An 18,428-nucleotide genomic window follows, 5' to 3' on the forward strand; every position below is an offset into this window, starting at 1 on the left:
AAACACTGAATCTCTATATAATTTTCTTTTTCTTAGTTGCTAGGGTATTAAAATAGCTAGAAAGAAAGAAAGAAAATGGTAGAACTGTAACCCATAATAGTCTTTGAAATTTGCTTTATGGCTACTTGCTGAATTGTATTTGTAAAGTTATCACTTCTGTGTATATACATTATATTCCACAATGAAAAATATGATTTAAAAAATCCCAAAACCAAAAAACAAAAAGCTTTGGCACATGGCTTATAAGACAGCAGAGCAATCCCCACTCATCCCAGCTCGGAGGGGCTACGCGGCCATCGGCGGGACTTTTCATTTAGGTTTTACTCCTTAAACACCTAATAAACATGGAAGGGCTCGATGTCACTGCTCCCTCCGAGAGCAACGCCGCCCGCTTACCCAGGATGATGCCGTTGGGCTCCTCCGGCGGCTGCCACACGACCCGCACGGACGTCAGCCTGACTTCGGGGAACACGAGCCTCACCGGCGGCCCAGGAGCTGGAGGAGGAAACAGCCCCGGTGACCCGGTGCCCTTGAACGCCATGTGGGAACACGGCCGCTGGCACAGGATTTGAAGGCTGCCCAGTTCATAACTGCCACGTTCGTGGGCGGGAGGCGCCCAGCTTTGGACAAAAGGCTTTGCGCATCTAACTGGCTCTGTGCAGCTTCCTGACGGCTTTTAGAAACCATCTTATTTTGAATCCTGCCCAGCTACTTTCCAAGTACCAACAGCAGTGCCCACAAACCAGGCTGGAAACGGTAAGTGATAAATCACAGGCAGTGAGGATACCAGGCACAAAATGGCTTTGCAGACCATGCATCAAGTTGAAAGACCACACATCAGGCCTGATCCGAGCTTGGATTCTTCGACTGGATTTGACACCTGCCAAGCAGGTGTTAGACAGGACGGCCTCTGGAGTCCCGCCCCACTCAAAATAGAGGTTATGATTAATGAAAAAGTACCATTTTTATCATCATTGATTTTTTACGATGTGCACAAATGCATACAATAATTCTTCTGCATGGTACAGGTGTACCAATAATTCAAAAAGCTGCTATATATTCTGGAATCATTTAATCATAGGGCTATAGCCCTTGTGAAATATATTTACTTAAATGATCAGGCAAATGAGCTGTGCGGTCAGTATAAGAATTTCTTGTTGGAACTTAACAACTGATTGATTACCAGGTAAAAGGCAATGACCACTGGGCAATCAATACAAAATAAAATCACATGCCTTGTTTTCACTTGAGGGCTGTTGCAATCTGCCTCTAGTCATGAGCTGAGAAAGTATTTTAAATTTCGAATGTGTCTTGGGACACATACGTTTGGGTAAAACAGTTGTAAGAAGGAGGCTGCAGAGTCACAAGCCTCAATACACAAACTTACGAATGCACCAACTGTGTTGTCAGTTGTGGGCTGCAGCTGACTCCACCTGCGTTATCACCAAGGTGGATCATTTGGAATGAGAGGGAGAAGCACATGTTTACATTAGGATGTGAGAAAAGAAAAAAACGATTCGTGACTGACTCACAAATGCTGTAGGAAGAAACCAGCACAGTGGACTGAGCGTGGAGGCATAGTTTCTAGAATGTCCCCTTTACTCTTACGTGCGCAACCCAGGGCACATTAGAGCTTTGTGTAGTTTTACAAAGAGCTGTCGTCCACGTGGCCTTCCCCACTCAGAGCCCCACCTTGAGATTACGTGTAACTGGACAAGGGTTACGAAACCATTTATAAAAAGGTCATTCCCTTCCAAGCCAAACCCTGAGGGGGGAGCCGTCTCAGAGCAAAATGCAGAACCCAGAGTTTTAACTCAGCCGTTAGAAGAGGGCTGGGGACTCATTTAATCACTTCAGTAAAGATGCTTAAGAAAATCTAGTTTCACTTCCGTCAGTGTTTTTGTCTCCAAGGTGGGGATTTTTTTTTGCGGGGGGAGGACACCAATATTTCTCCACCTGACATATTCATTACAGTCTCCTCAATAACGAAAATGTAAAGGAGCTAACCTTTAAGTGTCTGACATCTGCAAAGTGGAAAAACATATGTAGCGATGATTTAGACTTCCGTAAAAACAAAACCGTCACGATGTGCTTTTTACTCAGGCCTGCGAATATGGGGATCTGGGGACCCGGAAGCCCTTCAAACATCCCCACCTCCATGGGAACAGCTAGTTATCTCGGCTAAAGCAGTGAGGGCCGAGGCCGCGGGCCGCCGTGGGCTTCGTAAACCCGACCTGCGTGGGCCGCGGGCAGCAGCCTGGGCTTCTGCGGCCGACCCCCGGGGTTCACCGCACCCCTCTCCGGCCTCGCCTCCTGTGGGCTTGGACTGAAATTCTGCAAAGCTTCATAATTAGCTGTAAACATCCGCTTCAGGCTGAAACGGGCCACCCAAACGCTCAGGGACTGAGAAGCAGTTTGTTTTCTGCAACTGAAAAGAAGGGGTTGGGAAATCAAGTTGAAAACACACTGATCCAAATCGTCTGGTCAGGGAAGGCGACCGGGCAGATGAGCGAGGGGGCGGACGTGCAGGGGGGAACCTACCGTCATCCTTGGTGCGCTCCAGAACGAGGGGCGAGCTGGGGACCCCGTTCCCGATGCGGGTGAAAGCCAGCACCTGCAGCTCATACAGCACGAACTTGCGCAGGCCCCCCAGCACGGCAGACCGCGAGTGGTTCCCCCGCACGACGAGGCTGCGCGGCTCGGGGTCCAGGTCTTTGGCCCGGAACAGGATCTGAGGCATCAACACACAAGGTGAGGGGTTCGGTGAGCAGGTGTCGGGAAGGGGCCTCGGCGGGGGGCTCACCACCACAGTGCACGGACCAACGACCCCTGCTTTCCCGGCCACGTTGGCCGGGCCGGAGGGTTATGGGTCTAATTCCACAGGCCGGTAGTTCTGGGAAAGGCAGCGGGGAAGCACCTGTCCTCCAGGGTAGAGGGTAGCTTGAGTCACAGCCCATGCCCCGGCTCCGCATGCCGGCTGCCTACCCCCCTGCAAGACTGGAGGCTCACAGGGAAAGCCGTGCCAACCCTGTCCACTAACCGAGGACTCGGCTATGAACCTGGCAAGATTCTCCTCCTCATGGGGGGGCCGTCCAGCCCCCTGTGCTTCCCAGCTCAGCCCATGCTCAGCAGACCAGCCCTTCTCCCTGTGGGCCGCCAGCTCCAGGCCCGGGCTACGGGCTGCTCCCAGGCCTCGGCAGAACCACCCCCAAGGCTCTCCCGAGGCCCTTCCCCTGCTGGGCATGGCTGCTTCTGTTTGGGGTCCTCACTTGCTCAGGGCTTGCCCTGTCTGAACTGGCCCCCGAGAGGAGTGGCCCAGGAGGCTGCAGAGACAGGCTCATCAGGGAGGAAGGTGAAAATAGCACGCTAGCGGTTTTCTCCAGGAACCAGTCCCTGTTCGCACTCAGTGGGATTGTGGGGTACAAGGGGCTGAAGGGAGCAAAGAGCTGAGCGGAGGGAGGAGACGCTGAGAGCAGGTGCAGCAAAACAAGGAACAGAGATGGAAAGAGGAAAGGCAGAGCAGAGCTCCGGATCTCGGAGCAGCACACAGGGCAAGTGTGAAACACCCTCGTGATGCGTGGGAGCGGGGCGCTGACGGCAGAAGAGGGGGCCCTGAGACGGATAGCAGGGGACCGGGTGGTGGCACACACACCCCCCAACGGGGTGGAGAAAAGGAACACGGGGGACCCAGCCAAGGCGTGCAAGCTTGAACCTGGAATGGCTCCCCAGGGAGAATGGGACATTTCACCCTTTGAAGGTGACGCCACAGCCGAGGACTGGCCCCGACGGCATTGTGCAAACACACTGTGTTTATGCAATAACACTTCCTCAGCAATCATGGTGAGCAAGGCTCCGACCTGAGCACTCAGTGAAATACCTTGCGTAATTCTCACGCCCACCCTAAGGAGCAGCTGCCACCACCATCCCGTGGTAGCCGGGAGAAGCGGAGAGAGCCCCGAGGAACCCGCCCTGGGGCCAGGGCCAGGGAGGGCAGGGCCAGGAGGTGGGCGCGGCTGTCGGTGCACCCGGGGGCAGAGCAGGGGCCGGGCACTGAGCGCTGCAGCCTTGGGGCCCTGCCAGTCCCTGGCCTGCTCTCCCCTGGTGCGGGCGAGGAGGGGGTGTCCCTGTCCCGCCTCGCGGAGGAGGGAAGCTGTGCTCAGGGTCCCGGGGGGGGAAGCACGAGCAGGGCTGGCATCTGGGCCCAGCCCCTGCTGTCGTCCCGGGCAGGGCCCCGTGTGTCCGAGGGTCTCTATATGTAAGGAATGGCCATGCCCCTTACCAACTAGCTGCAGAGAGAGAAGTAATGGAGCAACATGGTAACGGAAATAGAATATAAATTAATTTGTGTCCTGTAACGTCAAACACGCCAAAACACGCATGTATAAAGGAGACTGCAAGAATGACCATTTTTCTCTAGGTGGGTTCTGGAAGTTCAGCCCTTTCTATGATGCTAGGTTTTCAATGAAAACCGATCATTAAAAACATTAGTTAACAGAAAGGGGCTGGCTTGGGGGATATGGAAGCCGAGGGCTCTGCAGGGAGATCTTGAAGGGGTCTGGAGGACCCTGGGGCTTGGGTGGAGGGTGAAGCACAGCTCAGTGCACCCCAGAGGGGAGAGGAGGGCTGGGAACGTGATGGGGGTCCCCGGGGATCTTGTGGTGTGCAGGTGCTACAGATGCCGCTGCTGTCGCTGGGCCAGGGGCCACCGCCTGAGCTGCCAGGACCGCCCTGGAGGGAGAGGAGGACAGAGGGAGACGACGCGAGCCCGAGACAGCCCTGAACCGGGAGCAGCTGCCAAGCTTGGCTTCCGGTTGCTTTTCTGCCTGTGACTGGCTCTGGCAGGCGGTAGGAGGTTACACCAGGCCTAGCTCCCGGAAGGCGGTGAGGACGAGAGAAGACAGCTGATGTAAAACCCACCGAACTGGCCAGTGAGGTGGATCTGTAGGAAAATGTGGGCTCCCAGATTTGGGGGTGATGTGGTGGCAGCTCCTTCCCAGCAGCCCCTTCCTCACAGGATGTCACCTCCATACCCACCCGATAGCCCAGGATGAGCCCGTTCTGGTCCTGCTCAGGGACGGACGCCCACGTCAGCAAAATCTGCGTAGAGCTGATGGCCTCCGCTGACACATTTTCAGGGGCAGCTGAAGGAACTGCAAAAAATAAGAGTTAAATCAATCCGCATCCAGAGAGCAAAGGCTTCTACAAACAAAGGTCCAATTTTTACCCAAATAATCAAGTTGTCCTTGAAATTGAAATGTATTCTGAGCACTCTGTCGTGATCAGATTAAAGCTGCATGAGTATGAGAGAAATGTAAATCTCTTTAATATCAGCAACAAATTCCATAAATCCTGGGTATTGAGGAACTTGATTTCACCTGAGTCCAGCCAGGAAACATGCCCGGCCTGGATGCGGAATTGACTTGTGGGAACCAAGGCTTTGATCTCAACAGGAAACGTGTTCCCAGACAGAGGCCCGGGCACCGGCATCTCCAGACACCGTATTCCGGCGGGCGGCGGGCAGGCCTGGACAGCGCGCAGGGAAGGGAGGGCACGGGACGGGAGAGAGAATTGATTTACTAAGGGTGTACTCTGTGTGTGTCTGTCTGGGTGCCTTCTGATGCACAACTGAATTTAATCCCCGCGCTAACCCAGTGAGGAAGGCACTGTTACCCCCTGCTATGGCCTGAATTGTGCTCTCCCCCAAAATATGGCCAAGTCCTCGCCCCAGTGGTCAGATCGCGACCTTATCTGGAAGTGGGGCCAGGGCAGATGGGGTCAGTGAAGACGGGGTCCTCCTGGGGAGGGCGGGCCCTGATCCCACATGAAGGGGGACCCCGCAGGAAGGGGACATGAGAAGACACCGTGTGACGATGGAGGTGGAGCCGGGGGGCAGCTGCAGGCCGCGGAGCGTCAGGGTGGCCGGTGCACGCCAGAGGCTGCCAGGCGGGAAGGCATCTTCCCTCTGGATGTCGGGGGGACTCCAGACCTCCAGCCTCCAGAACTAGAGAGGGTGCAGCTCTGCTGTCGGAGGCCACCCCGTCACCTTACAACGAGCTGGGCGTCCAGGGCCAGCGGAACCAGTCCTGACCCAGGCCCTGCGAGATAACCTGCCCACCAGCCCCAACCCCTCTTGCTTGCATTACGTCACTGGGCTAATCTGTCTTGATCTGCTTGAAATGATTTGGACATAATGCACATAAAGACAACAGTTACAATTTAAAAGCAGGGGCTTTATATTCTAGGTAATCTCAATTTGCTTTGCTGATTTTCTTGTGGACCCTTTTAACCTCCAAATGTCCTTCAGTCAGGAGTAGACGGATCCGGCAAATCTGGGGGAAGTTTGGGGGTGCCCTCTGCATACACAGGCAATGAGCAGGACGGGGCGTGAAGATGGCCCCACTGTCCAGAGCGTCCGCGGTCCAGCAGGAGGAGAAACACGGAGAGTTCACTGAGCACTGAGTGTGTGACGTGACAGAAGTGTGGCACAGGGTCTCACTGAAGCCCCCAAACGGCGAGGCTCATCCTGCAGAGGAAGGAGTGGTGGTCCCGGCAGTGGTGCGCTTTGCCCAAGTTGCTACTAAGTGACAAAACTGCCTTTTGAACTTGGGAGTTCTGGAAGCTTCCGAGGAAAGTGAGAAGCACATGGGCTCTGGGGTGTGCCTGACCCCGCCCCGCTGTGCGGCCTCACAGGCTGCTCCGTCCTCTGTGCCGCCGCCCACCTGCAGGCCCGGCCGCCCACGGTCTCTCCGTCTGACTTCCCTCTTCCCGGCTTGGCAATTAGCAGATCAATCAATCCTGTTCCCAAGAAAGTAAGGGGGTGACACCAAGAGCACCTATCCCAGAGGAGTGGGGGTCAGGTGACAGGCACGGCGGATCTGCAGGGGGTCTGCAGGGGGTCTGCTCCCACTCCCCTCGGCAACCCCAGGGCCCTGGCACGGGCACCCCAGAGGCCCCCCCTGCCCTCTGCCCAGGACCTGCCTGGTCACTCACGCAGATGTTAGAACGTCCTCCTGGGAGAGAAAGGGCTTTCAGGAAAGGTCTTTAGTCTGAATAGGGACAGTGACGTGGATTTCCACAACCCTGCTACTGGCTAACATTTGGTCCCTGGATTTAGCTTCTGGTCACCAAAGTGATTTGGTCTTTAAGAAAAAAATGCCAAAACGCCATGTTCTTTGACGCAACCTTGTGGGGGCAGACACATTTAGTCTTGACTAGGTTGGAACCTTCGGACTGGGTTATTTTCATGGAGATGTGACCGACCCAACTGTAGGTGGTAACTCTTACTGGATAATTTCCGTGGAGGTGTGGCCCTGCCCATTCAGTGCAGATCTTAATTAAATCACTGGAGCCATGTAAGAGCTCAGACAGAGGAAGCTGGTGTTACAGTCAAGAGAGACATTTTGGAGACAACCATCAGAAGCAGACTTTTGCTGACACTTTGCTCCAAAGAAGCTAAGAGAGGACAAAATGCCCCAAAAGCAACCTTTTGAAGAACACACAGGAGCTGAGAGGGGAGCTGGAACATAACCTGGGATCAGCAATGCCAACATGTACCTTCCCAGCTGACAAAGGTTTTCCGGACACCACTGGCCTTCCTTCACTCGTATACTTGTGTTGATGCCTTAATTTGGACACTTTATGGCCTTCAGACTGTAACTTTGTAGCCAAATAAACCCCCTTTATAAAAGCCAGTCCATTTCTGGTATTTTGCATAACAGGAGCATTAGCAGACCAGAAAACCCATTGACACATAAATGGGTAAACAAAATGTGGTCCAGACATGCAGTGGAGCATCACTCAGCTGTGAAAAGGAAAGAGGCTCCGATGCTACGGTGTGGGTAAAGCCTGGAGACAGATGCGACTGGAAGAAGCCAGTTACACTATACAACCAGCAGAGGAAGGTTACGGAGACAGAAAGTAGCCAAGAAGCTACCGAGAGCAGGGAGGGAGGATGGGGAGTTACTGTTTAACGGGTGCAAGGGATGTGTTTGGGGGATGAAAAAGTTTGGGGCCAGGTGGCCATGATGGCAGCACATGGTGAATGTGATCAATGCAGCTGAACTGTATGCTTGAAACTGGTTAAATGGGAAATTTTATGTTGTATACACGTCACCACAATAACAAATGAATAAATGCATTAGTGAAAAATAAATAACAAAAGAAAAACATGTCAAGAATCCTGCAAGGGCCGGAGAGGTGCCGTCACTGGTCCAGCTTGGCCAGGCTACGACCATGAGGCCCGTTTCTGTGGACACAGGGCGAGGGAGAGAGAGAAGGAAGGCCCAGCAGCAAGTCACGGCCCCGCAGGACAAGCCGCTGCTGGGTGTGGGGGCCCTGAGCCGGGTCAGCACCCACCTCCTTCCCCTGCCCTGGATTCTTCCAGAAGGGAAACCCTGGGAGCAGTCCAGTCCTGCAGGGTGCAGAGCCCGCTGCCCTGGCCTAGACCACCCCGGGGGGGCAGCCGCTCTCCCCCTTCGGGACACGGGCACCGGGCCAGCTGCAGGGGGAGGCCGGTGCCTGTGACCACAAGGTGGACGAGTCCCCTGTCTGCCTGTGGGCACCAAAGCGCATGGATGGAGGTACTGAGTCACTCGTTCCGTTATCTGGTCATCCAACAAAATAATTTATTTGAGCAGTTACGTGTCACAAAACAAGGGTATTTACAATTCCACTTGTGGCCGGCTCCCTGGAGAGGAGGTGCCCATCACCCGTGCCAGCCCTGCCTCCCCACGGCTCCCACGGGCCCCTCCGACGCCCCTCAGGGTCTGTGAGGCCGGGCTGCCCCCCAGGGGCCTCGGAAATCCCAACAGGGCCTTGAAACAAAAGCTTTTCTTTTTTTTTTTTAATTAAAAACATGATAAACTGGCATCTTGCACCAACTGAATTGAAGGAACCACTACCATTAAATGAAAATACAGACCCACATTTTATATCTGACTTCCCTTTCCGATTTGGAGTAAGACGAGAACACCAAATACACTGTGTGCCCGAGACATTCGTGCTGAGTTCTAAAAACTCTGTCCCTGTCTGTAGGAAGAGAGGGCCATTGCCATAGCAACACTACTGCACCCCAAATCCTTAACTGGTCCCTGCAGGTCAATCCCTGAAACTGTACGTACCCCATTCTCACTGTAGATTGTAAGTAGCAGCTGCTTTTCTAAGATGTGGTAATTCATGCATCTGATTACGGGGTGTGGGGACAAACGTGCCCCCAAGCTAGGGCACCCAGTGAGTGTCCCGAGTGAGACGCTCTGGAACACGCCGGGTGCCCAGGAAGGAGACGGTGGGACAAGGCCGTTTAATACGGGAAAACGGCGGCGTTCGGTACTAACGCTCCAGCTAACTCAGATTCCACCAGCATAAAATCAACCTGTCATCTAGTTACAAAGTATTTATGTTTTTAAGATTTGGGGGAAAAAAATGCCACAAAACTTTAATATCATCTGTTTTGAGGCAGATCCAATTCCTTTCTCAGCTTGGCACCTTAAGTTTCCACACATTCTTAGAAATTCCCCTTTCACTGAAAAACAAAAACATTTAAACCCTTCTCTTCTTCATCTGTTCTATCCCCTCCGCCAGATTTCTCACTCCACAGCCCACTACTACTCATGCAATTCTTTTGATTTTAAAGCCTTGTTCATTCTTCTAATAGGTCATAATATATCTTAAGATGCCAGGAAACTAGTTAGATTGCACTTCAAAGCCATAAACTTCATTTAAAACTGGTTCACAGTGTTCGGCCTCACATTTAAGATCCTCGTTTTTGGTTATTTCAGAGCAACCCTTAAACCCAGAAACCTGGGTGAGGCAGGGCTTGGGTTCAGACCGCGGGGTCAGCAGCTTCACTCTCGGCTCACTCGCCGCCCTCCCCTCTGCACCCCCAATATCTTCGCCACAAGCACCCCAGCCCCACCTGACCAGGGAGCTCTTGCTGGACCCACCCTGCCCCGCCCCCGCCGCAGCCCCCAAATGCTGGGCAATGCCCGGCAGGAGCGGTTCTCCAGGGGGTGGGCTTCTCTGCTGGGGGCGGGGTAAGGCTTCAGCAGGACCAGGGGAGGAGGGAACCCTAAAGCTGCAGCTGGGAGGGGCCTGCTGGTCAGGGTGAGGAGCCCCCCAGGAGGATCAGCACTGGAGGGGACCCGAGAATGTTCCAGGCAGAAGGATGGATACCTGAGAACCAGGGCTCCCAGAGGAGAGATCGGCCCAAGGGGTTTCCCAGGAGTTCAGAATTCCAGCATTAAAAATGTCTGGGATCTGAACCATCTACATCTTGAAACGAGGATCAGTAATCCAACTATTCGATTTGTGATGACAACACTCGCTGAACCAAAACACTTCTTCCCAGAGAGAAATGCATTGCGACAAAATTTCTAATTAAACAAAAGTTCACTTAAAACTTAAAAATTGTGTTCTGTAAACCTAACCCTCAAAAAAAGGAAGAAAGTATAACTGACAAAGTAAAGCTTCAGTTCCAAGAACAATTCTTACTCTAGATCAAAAATTTTCTCAGCAAGTAAATTATGAACATGATTCTATTGAAGTTGGTACAACAAATTCCACCTGGTCTCTATTTGACCCCTCTCTGGCTAGCTTTACAGGGTAATATAAATCAAGACTAAAACAAATCCATCACGCTTTCTTCAATACCAGATCTAAATATCAATATTAATTAAAAGACAGCACTCGCTACAAAAATAAACAGCAAAGTTGCCAAGAAAGTCTCCTTAGAGTCGCCGGGTGAGAGACGATGCAAGATTATCTGCGAAGAACAGAATCAGAAGAAGAAATCTGGGATGAGTTTACACAAAGAGCAACACCCTCTGCATGCCCTTGACTAGCGTCCAAACAGCTTTTCAGAAGGCGGGAAAATTTCTACAAAAATAGAGTCTCGACTCAACAATTTTATCTTCGGTTTACTTGTTTTTTGGGAATGTTCTTAGAAAATTTATCAAAACAATACTATTTTCCATGTTATATGAAAACATTTTCTTCAGTTTTACGTAACATTTAGTTTGCTGTTTCCTGGAAAGAATCCTTTAAGAGGAGGTAAGCTGGGTGTCGACTTTGAGGTTCACAGTTACATTCCTTCAGCCCCTCCAGATCTTTATTTCATGCCTCTGGCCTCTCTTGTTCTTGCTAAGTCTGCGTCAGCCCAGTTGTCTCTGTAGCTCATCTGCCTTTCACCCTGACGGTTAGGACTTTTTGTGGCTTTGATATTTTGCAGTTGTGCAGCAATGTACTTTATTCTCACTTTATTCTCTGCATTCAGGCTCCTTTGGTCTGATAAACGGCATCTTTTATCAACTCTGACTCCACATATTTCCTCATTCTCATTTCCTCCCCCTTTCCCTTCTGAGTCCTGTTAGATATATATCAAACCTTTCATTCTTTTCATTATGTCTTTTAACCTTTCCATCATCTTTTCCACTTCTCTGTCTTTGTGCTGTATTTTGAGTTGTTTACTCATATCTAGCTTCCAGTTTGTTAATTTTCTTTTTGGCAGTGTCTAACTTGCTTTTTACCTCAACCATGGAGTTTTATTTTAAATGACTGTGTCCTATTTCTTTTTTAAAAATATGCCTTTTTTAAAATGGCATATTCATCTTTTCTTAAAGTTTTAATGTCTTCTTTCAAGACTAATAATTTTAACTGACAGCAGTGGTTTGAAACTGTGTGCACCCCAGAAAACGATGTTCTTACAGCTGATCCATTTCTGTGGATATAAACCTATTGTAAATAGGGTCTTTTGATGAGGCGATTTCAGTTAAGGCAAGGCCCAGGGTGGGTCTTAATTCCTTTGCTGGAGTCCTTTGTAATGGGGGAGGGGGGGAGAGAGGGAGAGAGAGAGAGAGAGAGAGACAGAGAGAGACAGAGAGAGAGAGACAGAGAGAGAGAGCCACAGAAACAAGATGACAGCAATGAAACCTGGAAGAGAAGGGGAGACAAGCGCACGCTGCTGTGTTCTGTGCCGTGTGGCTGAGGAGCCCAGGACCGTGGCAGCCGGTCTTCAGGAAGAAAGCATCGTCTTGATGATACCTTGACTTGGACACCTTTATAGCCTCAAAACTGTAAGCTCATAAGCTAATACATTCCCAGCCCATTTCGTGGTGTGTTGCTTTCAGCAGCCTAGCAAACAGAAAGTGACTGAATACGCATTCTCTTTCAGACACTACTGTGTATTTTAAAGCAATGGGGCCTCTATCTTTCTGGGGATTTTTTTTCTTTTTTTGAAGCTGCTCATTTTTACCCATAGCAGATTATTTCCTTGTGTGTTTGATAATTGCAAGTTCATCCTAAAAAGGGTTTGGCTTTATTGGGGCAATTTTGCTGTAGTGATCTCTCTCTAGAGAGGAAACGTGTTTGCTTCTGTAGGCTGCCCAGAAGCCCTGGCCTGGAATCTTGGTTTTATTTTGTTTTTGAAGAGTGAAATCCTTCACTGAGGTATAATATGTAACTAATTCAATAAGCGTTGATCAATCAATGTTTCTCCTGAAGGTGATATCATGGGCGTGAGGACAACCTTCAGGAGTCTCTGAAACATATATTTATTTTAATAACATTTTATTGTATGAAATCAGTCTAGGGGAGACTGAGCTTCTCTCTCTCGAACAGCTTTGTGGAGATTTAATTCACATACCATACAATTCATCCATGTAAAGTGGATGACTCAATGAGTTTTAGTATATTCCAAAGTTGGAATTCCAGACTATTACTACAGTGAAATTTAGAACATTTCCATTACTCCAAAAAGAAATCCCAGACCCAATATTAGCCACACCCCCTTCACCTCTCACCCCCCTTCCCAGCCCCAGGCAACACTAGTCTACTTTCTTTCTCTGTGGATTTTCCCCATTCTGAATATTTCACGTAAATAGAATCACACAACATCTGGTCTTTGGTGACTGGCTTCTTCCACCAGTCACGGTGTTGTCAAGCTTCACCCATGTTCTTCATTCCTTTTATTGCTGAACAGCTTTCCATTGCATGGACAGACCACGATTTATGTATCCATTCATCAGTTGATGAACATTTGAGTTTGCTCCACTTTTTGCAGTTATGAATAATACTGCTATAAAGGTTTGTGAACAGGTTTCTGTGGGGATATACCTGGGAGTGGAATTGCTGGGTCAAATGGTAACTCTACGTTTAACCTTTTGAGCAACTGCCCAACTGTTTTCCACAGCAGCTGCAAAATTTAACATTCCCACCAGCGATATATGAAGGTTCCAAGTACTCCATATCCCACTTGTTATTGTCTTTTTATTTTAGCCATCCTAGTGGGTGTGCAGTGGTATCTCATTGTGATTTTGATTTGCATTTCCCTAATCCCTACTGATGTTGAGCGTCTGTTTGTGTGCTTATTAGCCATCTGTCTATCCTCTTTGGAGAAATGTCCATTCAAGTTATTGTCAGTTCAAGTTGGGTTGTCTTTTTTGTTACTAACCTCTCTAAGAGTTTCTTTATATATTCTAGATATAAGTCCCTTATCAGATACATGATTTGTAAATACTTTATCTCATTCTAGCTGTCATCTTTTCACTCTCTTGATGAAGTCCAATTTATCTAATTTTTCCTCTGCTACTTTTGGTGTCTGGTACCAAGTTTTACTTACTTTCTTATCTAAGAGTTTCCAGAACATTCCTATAGTACAAACCCATGTCCGAGCCAGGCACAGGACTTGGGGTGACTTTTTTTCCCATCCGAGTTCAGGCAGACACAGACCGGCTTCCTCGCTGCTTCCTAAGCTGGTGGGCAGCACTTGCAGTTTATACTCGGGAGACGGTACAGCCTCTTCAAGAGCCTTGTCCTCGTGCAGGGTCTCACTCTCACCCTCTCCTCACATCACTCAGGCTCATCTCCACTTCCTGCAGGGCCATCAAGCCCCCACCCACAAGACCACCACGATGGAGCCCCCCAGCCGCCCCGTCAGCTGCAGCCCAGCCCAGCCCAGCCCAGCACTCACTGCTCCAGGTTTCAGTTCCTGTTACGCCTCTGACATCTGGGATCACCCTGTTTTCTTATAAACACAGCAACGAATGTAAAATTTCTAAAAATTATATTTTAGTCATTTTCTAGTTGTTTCCAGCAGAACTTTTTTACATTTCCGTAGTCAGTCTCTTACTGGAGCTCAAACTGTCCTTTATAATTTCTCATATTCTCGTCATTATCCAAAAGATTCAGATACTGAAGAGCTTTTTAAAAATCCACGTGCTCAGTCTCAAGATGAGTGTGAGTGTGTCTCAATCTTCTGCTTCTAACGCCACGAGCTCTACAGATGCCGGCTTTGGGCAACCTCTTAAACGTCTGTCAGCTTCGGAAGTCGAAGCCCGTCGGACGGCTGCTCTCCAGCGGCTCCCGCACGACTTTCCAAGACCCCACCGCTCACCCAGGGAACTCCTCTTTGGTGACACTTCTGTTCTCCCAGGACCGTTTAAGCCCCTTCCTCCCTCCCCCTCCCCTCCCCTCCCCTATCCTTCCTTCTCCACCCCCCACCTCTCTCCCACCCCCCACCCTTTCTTCTCATCCAGAGAACAAGATTCGGAAGAAGAGCTTTGGGGCTAAGGCGATCTCCATGCTTTTGCTGCAACATTGCCTGAGTCTGAGGCTGAAAGGGATCAAGGCACAGGTGAGTCCTGGTGACTTATGAGGGTTTCCTTACAGCGGCACTGCCAGGGTGAGGCCCCTCTGGCACTGTTGGTGGGCACTGGGGAACGAGCGAGAAAAGGATGGGAGGAGACCCCTTCATCCAGTGCTTCCCAAACCTTTCTGCATCATGGCACACTTTGAAAACATGCTCGCGTGACCCACTGGGACGTCCTGCACAGGCTCCCACCCCTCCCCGTCCCTCCTGGCCACCCCAGAGCTGAGTGGGGGGTCTCAGCTCGCCGGTCACCATCACAGCACACGGCACCCTGCTGGAGTTGAGCAAGATGACTGCTAGGAGAGGCTGTGGCCGGGACGCTCACCAAGGTGAGACACATCTTTCTCTTCCTTAGTTCTCAGGGCTGATCTCTTCATGTTCGTCCACCTCCCCCAGCTCACTGCCCCCTCCCCACACCCCTGGAGGCCCCTCGGCACTGTCATCCTAGTACCCAGGCCCCTCTTTAGAGCTCGTAGCAAGGAACAGGCAGGCCAGGGCTGGAACTGCGGACCTGTGGGACAGCCGCTCCTTCCTCCGGCCACACAGCCCGAGGCCCAAGGAGCCAGCACCCGGCCATGCAAACAAGCCCTGGCCAGCTACGTCCCCCGCTCTCCTCCACGTGCCCTTGGCCCTCCTCTCTGCATCCCTCTGTAGGTTTCCTATCAAGGCCACTACGAATTTAACTCTATCTCCTAAGGTGGTTTTCAACCTTTCTGATATGAATCGACCTTGTCACTTAAAACATCATCAAGAGGGTGACTGTTTCTTGACACAGCTCTCAGCACAGGGCAGAAGCAGAGCCATCCGGGGGCTGGGGGAGGGTAACGGGCACCTGAGGGCTCCATGTGAATGCAGCTGCCCGGGGCCCAGGCTGCCTCATGCCCACATCAGCTTCCAGAGCAGGAAAGCGACTGCACTGTCTCTTCGGAGCCTCAGGAGAATGTGGGCTCACCCTGGGCCCGGGACCCGACCCAAGAAACCCAGCTTACATCTCTGATCAAGCTAAGGCAGCTGTTCTGTTTATTAGAGATAGTCAGGGAAGAGAAGGAAAAGAGAATGGATAAGACTGTCCGATATCACAAACAAAATGGACCAAGACTTCCTGCAGCACGGATGGGGGAGCGTCCGGTGCCTCCCTTCGGCCCAACCACCTGGGTCACCAGCTCAGGCCTCAGGACCCTCTCCTCACACGTGTCCGAGGAAGGGGAGGGACGGAAGGACTGTTTCCCACCGCCTAAGCAAGTCTAGAAATAACGGCCCTTGAAGAGGAAGCAAGTACCTGCTGTGACATCCATCAAAGAAGACAGAGAAGGGGGCTGGACAGCAGATAGTCCACTTTGCTTCAGGACAAGGCTCACTACTTCACACCAGAGGGAAGAGCTGGGTCTCTTTAGAGCGTCTCTTTAAAGAAACCAGCACTGTCCCGTTAGCGTCTCTACACACTCACCTTAGGCCAAGCACGGCCGTCCAGATCGCTGCTGGCTGGGGAAGCCGCCCACAAACCCTAGGAGCTCAGGGCCACACAATCGGCATCAGCAGCCGGCAGCAGACGCCAAATGTCCCCAGGACACTTCATTTTCTCCCTGGAAGTCAGCAGCAGCCTGTAGCTGTGACGGGGTTCCAGCTGGTGGCCGCGGGCACGTGGTGTGTGCCGCTTCTGGACAGGTTTCCAGAGGTAGGTGTGCCCACTCCTGGCTCCTTCTCCTACTTTCTAGTTTCTGGTACAGAAGCTAATCAGCCCCGCAGGCCTGCAGCGCCTCCTCAGGAAACAGAGCTACCTGCCAACAGGTACAGGGCTACCCGTCCCACCTGAGACTATAACGTAAGTCGGAGATGAACTTGTGGTGCGCTGCAGCCCCTGTACTGGGGGTTCCAGGCGTGCCGGTGGGCTAGACAGAGCATATTGTACATGGTACTTTGTGAAGAGGGGTCTTGAATGCCTTGTGAAGATTCTTGGAGTCTTCTACACATACTCACTTTTCATCAGTAACCGTGAAAATGAGCACAAATAAAAAATAAATACCAATGTGTGTCCATCCCCTGTTAGAATCCACCATCAATTTCAAATAGCGGCCTCACTTAAATTACTGTCAAGGTTGACCAAATTAATGAAGTGCCACAGAGACCCATGCGGGCCAGCCCAGGGGAGGCCACCAGTTTGGGGTGTGGAGATTTAGGGGTGCCGAGCCCATGCCCCCCTGCCCCACCCCGCCTCACCTGACTCCCGCGTGCGGCCGCGCACCACCGCGCTCCAGGGCCCGGCGCCAACGGCGTTGAAGGCCTGCACCTGCAGCTCGTACTCCGTCCACTCCTCCAGCCCCTCGACGGTGCACTCCCTTCCCAGCGGGTCCTGGAGCACCTGGGCCAGTGGCGAGGCCCGCAGGTCCGAGCGCCAGTACTTGATCCTGTAGCCCACGGACTCGGGGCTCCCGTGGTACTGGGAGTCAGGCAGCGGCTGGAAGCCACGAGAGCCAGAGGTGAGCTGAGCGATGCCGGACGAGGCCCCAGCAGCCCTCCACTTGGTTTTTCCCAGGAACATTTCATTTTTAATTAAGTGAAATTGTGTCAGTAACTTTGGCTGCATGTACTTTATTTAAGGCATTTTGGCTTAATTTTGTGGGCACCGTTCTGATGAATACCAGGCTGGTTGTCCTGGAGAATCAAGATTGGCTCCGAGGTGCCCCGACCCAAGGACTTAGAGGTGCAGCGTGGGGCATGGCCGCCGCCCTCCCCAGGGAAGGATCTTCAGTCCCAAGGGGAGGGGAGCCCTGCGACCCTTGCGTGAGACAGGCCGGGCTGCTCTGAGGTCAAGGTTGGTGGAAAGCAGAAGCAGCTCTGGGTTTAGAATGCAGCTGTGGCTGTGAACCACCAAGCTCTCGCTTCACCTCCGGAGCCCCGGCCGCCTGCAGGTTACTCCCCTCGGGGCTCGCTCCCCTCCCGCAGCCTCCGCTCCCCCTCGGGGCTCACTCACCACCCAGCGGAGCCACAGGCTGGTCTCGCTCGCCGTCCGGACGCGGACGCTGGCTGGGGCCTGGTCCGGCGGGGCCTGCAGCGTCTGGATGACCCGAGACGACGGGCTGAAGGGACTCGCGCCGACGATGTTCACTTGTCTCATGCGGAATCTAGAAGCCAAGGCGCCCAGGAGAGTTACGCTCTGAAGCAAGAGGCTGTGTGGACGAGCGGGGAGACCACACCAGGCCTGCTCCCCGGGGAGGATGCGGGTCTGCCCTGGCTGCCAGGGGCCGGCAGACCTCTCTCCATCTGGTTTCAGTTAGAAAGCAAATTACGGATGCGGCCCTTTTCCCTAAGAATCCTCGGGGAATGGTAAATCTACTGCGACTCAGCAATTTAAAATTCCGGGGTGAGGCCTGTTGGAGGTTGGATCACCGGCACTGGTCACTGTGTCACTGTCACTGGCCGCCATGGGCCGACTCAGGCTCAGGCTCAAGTGGCCATTTAACAGGAGGGGAGGGTCAGGATGCTGCCAGAGAGGACAACTCTTCAAGTCGATTTTCTTCCCAATGACCAGGCGACCGTCCCCTCCCTGCCCCTCTGTCGGTCCAGGAGATGAGCCCAGAATCCCTGCTCTGGGGCTGCGACCCGTCAGCCACGTGGGCCCTCGCACTGCTGACTCGCTGCGGTTTCCTCATCTATCAAGTGAGGGTGGAGCTGGATGTTCTTTAAAGTCTATCTGAAAGTTTTCAGTTCTGCCTCTTCTTTATTTTTATGAATAATTACTTGAATTGAACTTACATGCAAGAAAAACACCTAAGTGTGCACACACATT

General features: G+C 51.9%; 1 protein-coding gene across 4 annotated transcripts in view; it reads right to left on the reverse strand.

Annotated features, from left to right (window-relative positions):
- Nucleotides 1–18,428, reverse strand: part of SDK1 (sidekick cell adhesion molecule 1) — a 941,791-nt gene that overhangs the window by 113,147 nt on the left and 810,216 nt on the right. For all 4 annotated transcript variants that reach the window (XM_037813737.1, XM_037813739.1, XM_037813740.1 and 1 more), the window contains 5 exons: nucleotides 17,613–17,763; nucleotides 16,859–17,096; nucleotides 5,035–5,150; nucleotides 2,542–2,731; nucleotides 397–495 (listed from right to left, as the gene is read on the reverse strand). In XM_037813737.1, the coding sequence (XP_037669665.1) occupies nucleotides 397–495; nucleotides 2,542–2,731; nucleotides 5,035–5,150; nucleotides 16,859–17,096; nucleotides 17,613–17,763 (794 nt within the window). The remainder of the gene's footprint in view (nucleotides 1–396; nucleotides 496–2,541; nucleotides 2,732–5,034; nucleotides 5,151–16,858; nucleotides 17,097–17,612; nucleotides 17,764–18,428) is intronic.

The sequence above is a fragment of the Choloepus didactylus genome, chromosome 21 (genome assembly GCF_015220235.1).
Source record: "Choloepus didactylus isolate mChoDid1 chromosome 21, mChoDid1.pri, whole genome shotgun sequence".
NCBI lineage: Eukaryota > Metazoa > Chordata > Mammalia > Pilosa > Megalonychidae > Choloepus > Choloepus didactylus.